The 14,398-nt window shown below is 36.3% G+C and overlaps 1 protein-coding gene across 2 annotated transcripts in view; it reads left to right on the forward strand.

Annotated features, from left to right (window-relative positions):
* Positions 1 to 9,796, forward strand: part of RUNX1T1 (RUNX1 partner transcriptional co-repressor 1) — a 114,820-nt gene extending 105,024 nt beyond the window's left edge. For both annotated transcript variants that reach the window (XM_072410926.1, XM_072410929.1), the window contains exon 11: positions 4,650 to 9,796. In XM_072410926.1, the coding sequence (XP_072267027.1) occupies positions 4,650 to 4,925 (276 nt within the window). In that variant the 3' untranslated portion in view covers positions 4,926 to 9,796. The remainder of the gene's footprint in view (positions 1 to 4,649) is intronic.
* The last annotated feature ends 4,602 nt before the right edge of the window (positions 9,797 to 14,398 follow it).

The following is a 14,398-nucleotide window of genomic DNA, read 5'->3' on the forward strand; positions in this document are numbered from 1 at the left end:
AAAATTCGATACAGAACATATGCTGGAAAAAAATGACACGCATGTTCTATTTCACCTCATACCTTCTTGCATGGTAGTTTATAAAAATAATTTGGTAGCACATTTGGTCCTCTGAGAATTAAAAGTCATTTCAAAACGTCTTGTACAAATGGAAATTTGTATTTTTCAACAATAACAATATGAACAAGCCACTTCTGTGTTTAATGAATGACCTCCTCATTACTATTCTGACCCTGGAGTTCTACAATTTGGTTGTCTGTTTTTTTTTTCCTAGGCAAAATAAACAGTCAGGATAGGAGATAATGAGCCCCTCACTCTGGCTGCAGAGGCTGCCTGTAATTATTATAATCCATAACACATTACTTGTATATAATAGGCATGCTAGTTATGTACGAATTGATTCTTTCTTTCATCTTTGTCTGTGTACCTGCAAGTTTTCTCAGGCTTCTTTGTTATTTTATCTCCTGCATAAAAAGTGTTTTGTTATATTTTATATGAAGTAGTTTTATTCTAAAAGCCTTTGCTGTGTATGTGCTTTCATACATGAGTCTACGTTTTTAAAATACCGCAATTGGCCTAGAAATCTCTTGAGGAACCCTAGTGTTCCACAGGTCCCTGGTTGAGAAACCCTGTTCTTCAAGCTTTCATCACTTCATTGCTCACACATGCCACATATCCCTTTTGCCTTTTTCTAAAGCTTGAGATATTAGATGATATCATGGTAAGTAGTAGAAGTTTATGGATATAGCCATCTTTGATCGCCTATATTGGTCATTCTTTCTGGCATTTGTTTGTGACCCTTTTCCAGGCAATGGAGGACTAGTTTATCATTGCTGTTACTTGACATCAAATGCCTCCATGTTGCATCTTTAAACAAATCCACATTATTGTTCTCTTTAAAAAATCAAGTATTGCTTAAACCCTTCTATACTACAAAGCTATTGTGCAGCATGAAGTTGATCTTGTTCTGTAACCTTAGGCATTCAAGAATAGGTTACAAACACCAACTGGAAACTGTACAAGGAAGAAACTGGCACAAAGCTCCATTACCAAAGTGTTGCTGGGACTTAATAAAGCTAAAATTTAATTTGTTTCAGATTCCTTTAGGGATGAAAGGCCCCTGCTGCATCACTAGATGACCGGAGTTTTGTTTTAATGCACAGCAGATGAGTTCCCTGGACAAAAGGAACTGATTTGCAACAGATGAAAGTTTCTCAGGAATAAAAGTAAAAATGGAAGCAACACTTTGTTGCAGAACTCAAAAGTTACTGGCACATAATTGACTTGGCTTCTTGATGTTAACAAGTCAAATAGTGACGAACATTTTTGTACACATTTAGGGGGTCTTTGTTTTAAGACATAAATACTTTACTACTCACAAACTGACAACACATAAAATGAGTATTGCAATCACAACTGTGTTTGTTTTTTTTAACTCAAACCACAATTTAATTATTTTTAGAATATTGATAAAGTAACATTTATTTTTTTAATGCCAGTCAAAAGTTACTTTGCCTTTTCTCTGTCTATTCCACAAGTCAGTGTTGGATGGAACTTAAATAATAAATAACAGGTCTTCCTCTTCATCATAAGGTCCATCAGCTAGAATCCCAAGACCATGGTCTGTTTCATATTTGTGTTAGGAAAAGTATAGCAGTGAAGATCTACTTCCCTCACCTCTAAATGTTTGTAGTAAAGAGCAATATAATTGTAGCTATGTATTTCATCTGAAACACTTGTATTCAACCTCATTTAAATTTAGCAAAGGACTGGTAAGGGTTAGGTTAGTATTTTAGGGAATGGAGTTACAATGTGGTTTTAGGAAGATAAGTTCCAGGTTACATTTAATTAAATGTCATAATCAGTCTAAGGATTTGGTTAAGGTTGAGAGTAAAGGTATCTAGAACCATGAAGTATTTATTTGCCTTTTGCTTGGAACTAAAATCCACTTATTGAATACTAATCACATTTGGATTTTTGCTCAGCAAACTAATATACCATGTCTGTCCTTATTGTCTGTAGAGATTTAGTAAGGAAATATTGACCTGAATTTACAAAGGTTCTGAAGGTATTAAACATATTAATGCATATGATATGAGTGTGAAATGTATATTCCGATCTCTTCAAAAAGTCAATGCAGTGTGTACATACATGTCCGTCTCGTACATAATATCAAAATTGATAGCTGGGAGATGTCCCAAACCCTGGTATTAGATAACACCAAGTATGTACCATCTAGTTACTTTTAAATATAAAGTACTAGTTGTAATTCCACATTTACATAAACCTTAATTTTATTCACAAATATGATTTTATATAAAACCTATGTCATCTTTTTCTTTAAAATCTTCATGCAGATGTACCAGTTCTATACTATAGTCATGCCAGAAAATCAATAGAAAGGCCCATTATTGTGCCTTTGTCTTCTCAAACACTACACCATAGTAAAAGTAAACATATCCTGAATCCATTTGTAGTGTGTAGTAATAGGTTTTGACATCTCCGAAACGTAGCTAAGTTTAGACAACGCAAACCTGGAACCAGAAGGATTTTATTAAAACCAGGTGATGCCAGACATCCAGTCTACAACCTGAACGTTTAACTACCAAAAAACATCTGTTTCTGTGTTTGGAAACTTTTTTTTTCTTTCCTGGGATATTTTGAAGTGTTTTCTAAAGATGGGAACAATTTTAGCAAATAAAAAAAATTCCCGCACATGCATTTGTAATTATCTGGTTGATTCTGTATATTCCATGCTTTTGAGTGGAGCCACATATGATTTTAATCTGATGGAGCCAGTAGATTTTGGACAGATCCCATATTTCCACATGGCCAACTTTCCAGTACTTTCGAGAGTCTGAATATACTAGTTTTATAGGCATATACAGATGCTCTATTTAAGGAAATCATATTATACTCGTGTCTTGCCTTACGTTTTTTTAATGTCTAGAATTTTCTAAGATTTACAGTGTTTTTTTATTACATAACTCATAACTGCACAAGCAATAAAATTTATATTTCATATTCAAATGTTGATTTTTTAAATAAAAAAAATAATTCCCAAAGATAGCAATTCGCAACCATTAAAGTGGTCCATGTAATAGCCCCCTCTACCATCTGGTTTTAAAAATACTAAGCACAAACAAAATAAAATGCTTAACCTAAGCAAGGGGGATTCTTCTGAACTTAAGACCTTAAATTCCAACTATGGTCTCGTACATCAATAGTTTATCTTCCTAAAAGATTTGTTATCCTCCATGTCCCCATGAAGTACAACCCTATAGTAACATGAAAACCAATGGGATGAACCATAGCTTGTTGTAGGAGGATCAGGTATTCATACATTTGTAGTATCAAAAACCTGCAGCAGTGTGGGGTTTCAATACACATTCTGCCAGGAAGGTGAATATTTAGCCTCTTTTTTTAAAAGCTGGTCTGTTTTGACTTTTAGCCTTATAGTGAAAGAGCCACAGTTAGACTTATGTAAAGTGAAGACAAGGCAGCCAGAAGACACATACAAGAGACTTTAATACAACAGTAAACAACTTCATTATAGGCATAAAAGTCATCACATGACCACAATGTCTCCATTTTAAGTTGCACTCACCTAGGTGGGGGGCATGGTGTAAGTGGCAGCATTCGAGAAGTTGGGACAACTTAACTCCAGATGTGACGTCTGTTAATTAGAGCTGTAGAAGGTAGTGTCAGTGTGTAAAGACGTAGGCTGACTACAGGCAGCATGAGTGTTGGCACAGCTTGCTAATGTTTCCAGTGTAGTAAAAAAGCATGGTATGCTAACAACACTACCCTGGATTTTCAGCTCATAATTAGGTTGTTAGCCAGGACTGGAAGCACTGTAAGAGGGAAGATACTGGCAGGGCCACTGGATATTTATTAGTCTTTCACACAAAGGAATAAAGAAAAAATGTGGCTTATAATATTTTACTGTGATTTAAGAAGCAGATAATAGCATATAAGTTTTTAGGTATATTAGATTTACATTCTTAGTCGACTAATACATTCTCTGAATGTGTCAATGGGACTTTTTATATCAGAATTAGTGGTTTTCCTGTTATTGGAATTCCCTAATTAACCTTTTAAAGACATCAAAGCATTCTTTTTTTTTTGTCCTCGGACTAACCATTACCAAAGAAACCCAACATTGAATTATCCAATAAAATGCATTGTTCACAAAGAGCAGAGCAATACTTTTTTATCTTTTATTTCTATCTACTTTTATCTAAGTCTCTTTGAAAACTTTCAGTGAAGTTAGGCAGATGATCGAAAGATGATAAAATATGAAATGTATTTTATAGACCTGAAACTAAGTCAGTTGAAAGAAAAAAAAAACTTGCAAGTTTTTTTTTCTTCTTCTTGAACATGAACATGCCTTTGCTGGTAGCATTTTCTGTCATCTGCTGCTGAAAAACCAGAGCAGATTGTTTACATAGCATTTTGCAATTTCACTATAATAAGGCAAATTCAGTGGATTTGCACAAATGTCTCAACATGTGTTCAGAACACATTTCGTACTTTTTCCACCTGTGCTTGTAATTTACAGTTCGTTTAATGTTACTCTTTGAGGCAATGAATATAGTTAAGCCATTAAATATTCTAACTGAATTTTTTGCTTGCTTCCCATTCTTTAGAGTTGTTGGAACTGCGGACGGAAGGCGAGCGAAACTTGCAGTGGCTGCAACACCGCCCGGTACTGTGGATCTTTTTGTCAGCACAAAGACTGGGAAAAACATCATCACATCTGTGGACAGACTCTTCAAGCCCAACAGCAGGGGGAGACACCAGCAGTCAGTTCCTCGGTTACACCCAGCAGTGGCGCCGGAAGCCCCATCGACACACCACCAGCAGCCACACCACGGTCTACCACTCCTGGCACACCATCCACCATAGAGACAGCTGCCCGTTAAAAAAAATACTGATAAACTGAATTCTTTGAAAACTTTAAGAACTCAATGAAACCAAGTCCTCATACTCAGATATTCAAAGATGTAAAGATGAACTATTCTAATTCAGTGCTACAATAACAATGAACTACTTTTACCTTGAGGTAGTAATAAAAAAAACGTGAAGGCCAGTAACGGGTCACAATAGCTTCTTACAGAAATCAAAGATATCTTTTCATTAGAAAACTGAGAGTACAAAATATAACACAATGTTAAAATTGACCTCCTCCCTGGTATTTTTCAGTAGCTGGGATTTTAAACTAGATGACCTCATTAACAGATGCTTTACCAAACAGCGAACCAAGAGATTGCTAACTGCTGTTGAGAGCAAAAAAAGAAAAATGAAAAATGCTAATATGAAAAATGAAATCACATTGTTCTTTCTAGCGATGAAGGAGAAAGGAAACGGTGACAAAACCCCCTTAAGGGCATGAGAGTTGGATGCGGCAGTAGACGTTTAACAAGATAACGAATGGCGTCCATGGGAAACGGATTGATATTTGAAGACCCGCTACAAAAACCTGCAGATGTGCAACAGATTGGAAGGGAACTCGGATGTTCTTCTTAAGTACAATAATATCCAGGTCAACGATACATAAGATGATTTGCAGCGGGTTGTGTGATTACAGCAGCAGCGAAATACCATCATGGAAAGGCTTCCTTTAATAAGGGACGGTCTCATCGTATCATTAAGTAGCAAGCTGGCAATCATGACACCAAGCAGTTGCCCCAAAAAAAAACTTTTAAAAGTTTAATCACTTTTGCAAAGTTCCACAGAGACAATCGGGTCTATTCTAATATTTTTTTTAATCAAAGCAACAAAACAATTAAAAAAAATATGTATACATAGTGGCTTCAGCTCCAGCCCTCATTTCAAAAAAAAAGAAAAAAAGAAAAAAAAAGATTTTTCCATCCCATACTCTTTCACTTAAAAAAACCTAGTAGTTCTCTCGGTGTTTAAAACACTCCTGTCCTGTGAGGTTCCCCAATGGTGTTTTTTCTTGTAAATGTGATGGACAAATGTGCATATGCATTGTAGTTTTAACCATGCCCACATTTAATCTCTTTATTCTTAGCTGGTGAGATAAACTGTCTCTTTCTATGCTGCTTTTATAACTGTATATGTGATACTTCTCTAGTAGTTACAAACAGCCCTTTTTATTTCATCTTCAGAAAATGGAAAATTTAACGCTATCTACCGGAGCTGCTAATTCACTCTGTTATATGATTTTTTTTATGTCCTAAAACTAGCATGCTTCACGGAATGCTAACCTATCAGTGTTTTTGTAGGAGGGATGTACATAAATGTATTTTTGCACTGTCATAATGATTCCCTAGGCATGCATTATTTTGGCAATCTCCTTTTTAAATACTCTAGAATCACATCATCGATCTGTTGTTTGCATAAACCATAGTGAATTTTGTATTCTTTTTGCCTTTTTTTCTAGTTTTTTGCATTGTTTAAGATTCACAAATAGGGATATTTTTTTTTACTAAAAAGAAAAAAACAAAAAGTAAATATTAAAAAGGCAGTGCATGTGTATTGCTATAAGACATTGTGTTTCTAATTTTTACAATGACAAATTAGATTTCCAAATGCTGAGGTGTAGATTGACGGCTTTAACTGCTGAATGTCAGGTCATACAGTATTTTGCATAAAGGGAAGTCAGCCAAAGACTGATCTTAAGGACCAAAATAATTTTTTTGAAAGTACCAATACTAATATTCCAAAAGATCAGAATTTAACTTGTCATATAAGGTATAGTGTAAATTAATTGACCCTTTTGTTGTCCAGTGTCCAGACAAGAATTTACAGATAATCATCATTACTTAGGCTTAGAAAATAAATAATTTAAAGTGAGCTTAAAGCAGATCCAAACCCAAAAACTAAAATTGTATATGAGCTTTAACATGTTAATGCCATTTTGAAAGTTGGTAATCTTTTAAAATCTGCAGCTTTTGTTAAAAGGATACTTAGTGAATATTACATAAGGGGCCTTGTTCAGTCATTTCCTATTATTAGGTGATGACTTGTGTGAGCATGGCCCACCATTGTCAGGATCTGGCCCAAAGCAGTGATATGTAGGTAATGTTAGAAATGCACATAGACATAAAAGTGGCTAAAAGTTGTGGGGGAAAATCAGTCCTGTGATCCAAAAAGAAATAATAAGTAAAGAGTAATAAGTAAAAATAATAAATATAGTTTGATACGCACCGCTTTAGGAAATTAAAAAATACTCTGTTGGGGTTCAGATCTACTTTACGGCTAAACTTTATTTATCCAAAGAGCAAAGCCAAATGATAACAATCACATTGTAAAATAAATTGTGACCTGGTCTGTACATTCATATCATAACTGTACTCATTAAACAACCCCTGAGAAAAATTAAATACATGCTTACCATCGCTATATCTCCCTCTTCCAGCCTATTTCATCTGTTCCAAGCAGACATGTTACATCTTTATTGATTAGATCCCAGTCATTTAGCTGCACAATGAAGTCCATGATCTTTGAAAATAATGAGTGTTGGCAGACGTGTCATGCTAGAATTCATTTTTCTTCCATAATGTATAATAATATTTTCTTTTCAGATTGTAGTCCTTTGGGTCATACATTATAGGTAATAAAAGCATAATGAAAGGGCATATGGTGATCATAGTTAGAATTAAATACCTGTGTTCAGCCAAGTATTTAAAAAAAGCTCCAAAAGAAATGGCATCCAACATTGTAAACCCTGGCAAGCACTGTTGTCTCACATTGTATCCAGGCTCTAAGATGCCATAGTACACCGCACATGTCTTGTCATAGTGTTTATTGCCATCATTACAGCTTTTTAATAATGTATCCAAATATAACATTCTATGTATGATTACTAAAATATGGAATATTCCCACTTGGCATGATAAAGTGACACTGAATTTAAATTAAAGCTGCCACAATGCTTCTAGAACCGTACTAAGGTGAGGCATTGGTGTTGTTTTTCTAAATGTATTTCTACACTATTTTAATGTCATTTAACCTCACATTATCATGCACAGGGCCAGATTTTTACTTCCTTCTCCTGCTAGGCAAGCTGTCTTGTTTCACTTCTATCCTACCTCTGTCGACTGTCTGGCCTGGGACAGTTTGCCCACTATGTACCAGTAACTAACTACTAGAAAAGTTGGCAAAATGTCTTTATACTCTGGTTTAAGGTGTGTAGGACAAGACTGGATGAACTATAAGTATACAACACACACAATACTGCCAGCAAAAAAACTAAATAGTGCAGGGTCAGCAACAGTGAGGACGGAGGAGCAGCATTAAGCTGATATTGTATAAGCTATCATGCTAATGTCAGCAAAATTATGTTTGGCTACAATCTGCAGAAACCCTGCCATCCTAGGATTTAAGATCCAAAACCTTGTACTGGTTCATTACTGGCCCAAAAGCCACTGTGGTGTTGCTGTGTGAGTTGGTTATGTGCAACTCCCAAGACCTTGCCAAGGGACCTTAATAAGCTGCCTGGTACTTGGAAACATAGCTGTGGTTCTGCATTTTAGATTCCGCACATTTATCAGTGAATTCTTGTCTGTATACGACACTGGATAATCCTTTCTATTGGAGCTCTTGTTCAGGGTTGGAAGGAAGGCCAAACCCCAACAAATACAGTAATTTACATTCTAAGTCATGTGTTAGTCAATGTAAGCTGTTCAGTAATTAAGCAGCTTGTTTTTTCTGTGTCGAAAATAGATTATTAACAATATGTACCATTTCATTAATTCAGGGCACCCTGAGTAACACCAGAAATGTCCTCCTCTCCTCCCAACTCTAAGCTCTCTCTATCCCCTCCTCTTTCTCCTTCTCTTTCTTTGCTCCTATTTTGCTACAAATTCCTCAGTGGCAAAAAGTTTCACTCTACCTCTGACAGCATGTATATTGCACCAGTAGCTATCAAAACTGGTCTAGACAAACCAAATGGGCACAAAAACAGGATACCAAAAGCAAAGCTCATACAGCTGCAAACCATATCACTTCTTGGTAACAAAGCAGACCTCATTACTTAAAGAAAAAAAAATACTTTCCTTTTTCGCTTGTCATTTATATGCAGGCTACGTGAAAATATAATTTGTAGGTATAATGCATTAAAAGCAAAGAAAAAAACTAGCTTCATTGGAAATATCTAAATGGTGGTCGCTGATAGGTTTAGGGCACCCTCGCTCTTGCCCCTTCTTTCTATTTCCTCCCAATCTGTCTCTTTAACCCTGTCACAGGGCTGTGTGATGGGGTTGACTGTTGTCTTGTTTTCTTTTAATATTTTTTTTCAGATTTTTAAGCTTTAATTTTGTGTAGGTGCATGTCTTGGGGATTTAAAATACAAGGCTGGTTTACTAATGCAAAGCATGCCGAAGTCTGGAATACTTAAAGTTGGGGTGGGGTGGGCAAAAGTGACTCTGTGTTGTCCGAACTCTTCAAAGGACAGTAAAACAAATTGGAGACTATTGAAATGCAGATCTGAAGTACTTTTTCAATGAAAAAAAATATTATTTTATTTTGGGTTCTGCAACGTTATTGTGAAAATCAAAAAAAAAATCAAAAGTTGTTGTGCAATACTTAATTCAGACACGTACCACAAGTGGATGGTAGACTAACACTGGGTGCAAAGGGGATAGACATCATGCTTTCGTCAGCATAATCTTGAGCTTTTAAGTCTACTATGTCTGAAATGTGGGTTCTTGTTTATTCTTTTCCTTTAGTTGGACTGTATTGTATGGTCTGTCAACCTGTGAATCTTTAAAGTATGATTCAGGTATTGTTGTATTCTTTACTGTGTAATAAAAACGTGAAAATCAAACATTGTATTTCTCTTCTATTTTATTATCGTAAATATTGAGACTAGTGAGGACTAAAGAATCTTTCATTTGCATGTTTTGTATTCCTTTGAATATTTGCATATGCACTCCTGAAGAATCACACAGTTCAAGAACGCAGCCAAACATGAGTCAGATTTGTAAGTCATGAATTGAAGAATTTCCTGGAAACTTAATGGAATAATGTATGGTCCTTCTCTTTATAGGTATGTCATTCAACAGCAGTGTCTGTCAACAGCATTAACAATTTCATATTCATAACATATTCTTTATGTTATAATTAAAATTGCTATTTTGAAAACTGCAAACCTTTAACAACCAATCAGTTCTCATCTAACATCAGGGAAATACATTCTTGTTTGTAGCTGTACATTTCTACACTTTTACATGTTCCTTGCCATCAAAGAAAACTCATATAGGGTAAGCATCAATGATTTGAACTTTAGAGCCTGGATGATTGGCTTGGATGGCCCATTCACATAGATAACTACTCTTGCTAATAGACATGAGTTATAGGAATTTACAGTAGAACTGAAAATGTCACACTAAAAACGCTTCCTAATTACTTCGGGTCCATCCTCCGCATGTGCCAGTTTAACTTCTGTTGGTTGTACTTTGGAACCTAAGATGTGTAATAAACCAAATGAATTATGTGCTGGGGGAACAACAGAATTGGTGACTGAAGCAAAAATTCAACATCTTTAGTTAAATCAAGGGAAGACCCCCAGGGTGCTTTACAAAAGACATTTGTAGTGAATCACTTACATTACCTTAAGGGCAAAGCTCCTAGAGGGTTCACATAGGACATTTGTTAAACGGTTGATCCTTGCCATGAAAAGCTGGCCCCAGTGGCAAGCATTTACCATAGTGTGCACTTCCATTCATTAGGGAACCAAGTGTTTTCCCCAAAGAATGAGTGATTGGGGGCCACTAGAACTTGTTAGGGTTAAGGGAAGTGTTCAGCATCTCAACTAATGCCCTGTATGACCCCTCTGAACATTTCAATTTCAGTGCACATATATAATTGCTAAATATATGTTTTTGCCCATGAAGGCATTCAAGAAACCAGCTTGTGTTTTAGATAAACTATTGCAATACAACTAAGTTAGCCAACAGTAGTAATTGTTATTTGCCCTGCAAGATTGTTTCAACCAGGTGTCAATCAAGGATTGCAAAGCAGATATTATAATCATCTTGTTAGTGGCCACACGTATGTCCTCATCCGTCACTTTATCATTAGAGCTGCTCCTGGCTAATTTGACAATTTTGGAAACAAAATTAGCCAGAAGGTTTCTGTCTCAGTAAAAATATTGTCATCAACACAATGATTACGGGGAAACATTTGGGCAACAGAAAGTAAAAAGTAGCAGTGGATATAACCCTTAACAACTTTATCCAAAACTAAAAAAACTCATAGCAAGTTTTGTTTTAGGACTTTGGCCTATCTGCACAAAATGTAATGTAAATAGTGTATGTAGACAGGTACACTTAGTGAAATGTGTACATTACAATGCGTCAAAGTTATGTACACTTATCAGTGGTGTACTATGATGAAGTGCCTACCTGGAGTGATTAAAATAGCCCATTTATATTACTGCAGCACGCGCTGAGAGCAGCTGATCTGTATAGTGAGCACCACAGTTGCTATTGCAGTAAAAAAAAAGCACATACTATCTTGTGTCAAGTTAACATGCCCTGCTCAGAGAGACATTTTTTGAATAAACATGCCAGTTTATTGAGATCAGAAATGAGGGTCTGATTATTTTCTGACCCAACCAAGTGTGCAGCCATGGGGCAGTGGTCGCAGTCAGTGGTCAGGTAATTGAGGAATCGAGTAGGAGGATATTACAAATGATGGCTTGGCTGAGAACCTAATAAATATAGTGTTGAGCTTTACATCTAAGGTAATGATATGAGTCATAAAGAAAACTTTTATAATGGGATCTCTGAGTAGGAGTGTTGTAATTGCTAGGTACTCAATAAACAGCCACTAAGATTTCATTAAACTGTTGTTTGAGAACATAACAATGGAATTATTCATGGTTCTACTACAGGTACACTTTCAACCGTATTACATGATAAGTTTGCAAAAATGCATGAAGCCGCTATGTAAGTTCTTTGTAAATGCAGGCTTTGTATATAGATTCTTCAAGTTAGGCAATGAGGTTGCCTTACTTTGACATTTTATTTACTAGAACAAATTAAATCTGACATACTGCATTTCATTTCATCTCTTAGGAATAGTAACATCCATTTCAGGACTAAAAGGCAGGGCTGGAGAAGGGACATGAGTGTACCTTTCAGAGGGGCAAAGGCATAATTGAGGATGTAGGGGGTTACTAAGAGCACTGAAAGCTGCTGGCACATTTTCCGAATAGCCGCTACAATTACTGGCCACTTTACTAAGGACTAGTATCTGGCTGGACCTTTTTTGTCCTCCAAACTGTTGAAATTATTTATTGGATAGATTCAACAAAGTGTTGGAAACATTGCTTGAGGATTGTGGACCATACTGATATGATAGCATCTCACAATTATTATTGATTGTTCAGCTGCACATCCATAATGTTTTTCTCCTGTCCCTCAACATCCCAAAGGTGCTCGATTACATTGAAATCTGGCAACAGTAGAGGCCATTTGAGAACAGTGAATTCACTGGCATGTGCAAGCAATCAATTTGCTTTGTGATATGGTACGTTATCCTGCTGGAAGCAGCCATTTTGAAGATGGGTACACTGCCTTTAAACAACGATGGACATGATCATCAACAATAAGTAGGCTGTGTAAGAAACACAGTAGGCTGTGGAATTTAAATGATGCTCATTTGGTACTAAGAGGGCTCAAAGATATGCATCAGACTAGGAAACATTTTACCAATCCTCCCAATTTTGGTGAACCGGTGAAAATTGTCTCAGGTATCTGTTTTTAATTGACAGACATCTGCTTCAAGGTTTGATGTGTTGCACATTCAGAGATGCTCTTCTACATACCTTGGTTGTAATTATTTGATTCCCTGTTGCCCTTCTATTGTCTCAAATCACTCTGACCATTCTCCTCCAACCTCTGGTATCAACAGAGCATTGAGAAGTGCCACTCATTGGATATTTCCCATATTTTCAGACTATTTTCTGTAAACCCTAGTTTCGGCATTTTCTGAAACACTCAGATCAGCGTGCCAGGCACCAACAACCATGCCACGTTCAAAGTTACTTCCACATTCTGTTTGACCTTCAGCAGGTTGCTTTGGCAGTGTCTTGAACAGGTGCACCTAATAAAGTGGCCGGTGAGTGTATTTATCTTGCTAAAGTGGCAGTCCCATTAAATGTGCAAGAACAGCCTGTATTGCTTGGACACATCAGACCTACTTACCTTTGTAAATTGTAATTTTTGCTGTGCACCTTTAAACATGATGTTGATAGGATGCAAAGTAGACAGACACTGCTTCAGATTGTTTGAGAAAGTCCAAAAGGGGTTAAGTCGGTTTCAGCCACTTATAAAATGTCTTCTCTTACTGATTCCACTGCAATCAAATATTCAATTAAAATGTACTTTTACCTCCTGCCGTTATTAAATTAAAGACTACCTCTTGAATTGTACTCTGTCTCATGTTCTTAGGGCTGAGTGCTTGTGGTTTTATTCATGAAGGTAATGTCCTGTACAATACTTCTTTTTTTAGCGAGTATTCATCTTCCCAGCTACACAGTATTATAGAATTAATAATTCAGTGATACTTTAGTATTACACGGATCAGAGATTGCACACGGTACATCCCAACGTTTTAAGCTTTCTGAAATATTAAGACATCTTTCCTTGGGATCTAAAGTTTTATTAAAGGAAAATGTTACCTTTACATTTTTACTGCCTTTTACATATTTATTGTGTTTTAACTTGTACCATATAGATAATGGCTACCTCTGAATACATTTAAAGATCTCTCTGGTAAATCGAATTCTTCGATGTTATATTTCTTAAGGACTATGTGATGGACTATGGACTATATGATCTCCATGGCACAGACCAGCATTGCCACAATGGGGGTTTATTTTCTTCAACATACTCAGTTTTGCAGAGGGCACCTGTAGGTACCTATTTGATGGAGCCCATTCCTCCTTTCTCTGCCACCTAAACAGAAAGAGCTCAGAGCTGGATGAAGCTGGTTGTTACTCAGATATCATAGAAGATTTTTATTTAAACATCCTTTACTTTAGAGACAAAGTTAAATAATACAACTATAAAAAGAGGTTTCTCGAGGACATGGAGTACCTGGGACAAAAAAGGAAATGTCAGGCAATATTTTCAAGTGAGGACTACTTCCCTTTTTAGACTTTTAGTTTTTTCATTAGACCTGGTATTGCCATTGCTTTGTGTCGGTCAACAGGACAATTACAGGATTACCTACAAACCTCCAATTTCACAAGAGATTTGACAAGAGGTTTCCAGCCACAGTAGAAGGAAGGAGGGCTGCACAATAGTATGGAACAAGAAGTGGGGAGGATGAGTGGGAGGCACCACGCTGCATACTCTGCTATATAAAATACCAGTGGTTGTCCCTGCTCACATCGCTTAACAGCGTTGGGGGACTGCTG

Source organism: Pyxicephalus adspersus, chromosome 5 (genome assembly GCF_032062135.1).
Source record: "Pyxicephalus adspersus chromosome 5, UCB_Pads_2.0, whole genome shotgun sequence".
Taxonomy (NCBI): Eukaryota; Metazoa; Chordata; class Amphibia; order Anura; family Pyxicephalidae; genus Pyxicephalus; species Pyxicephalus adspersus.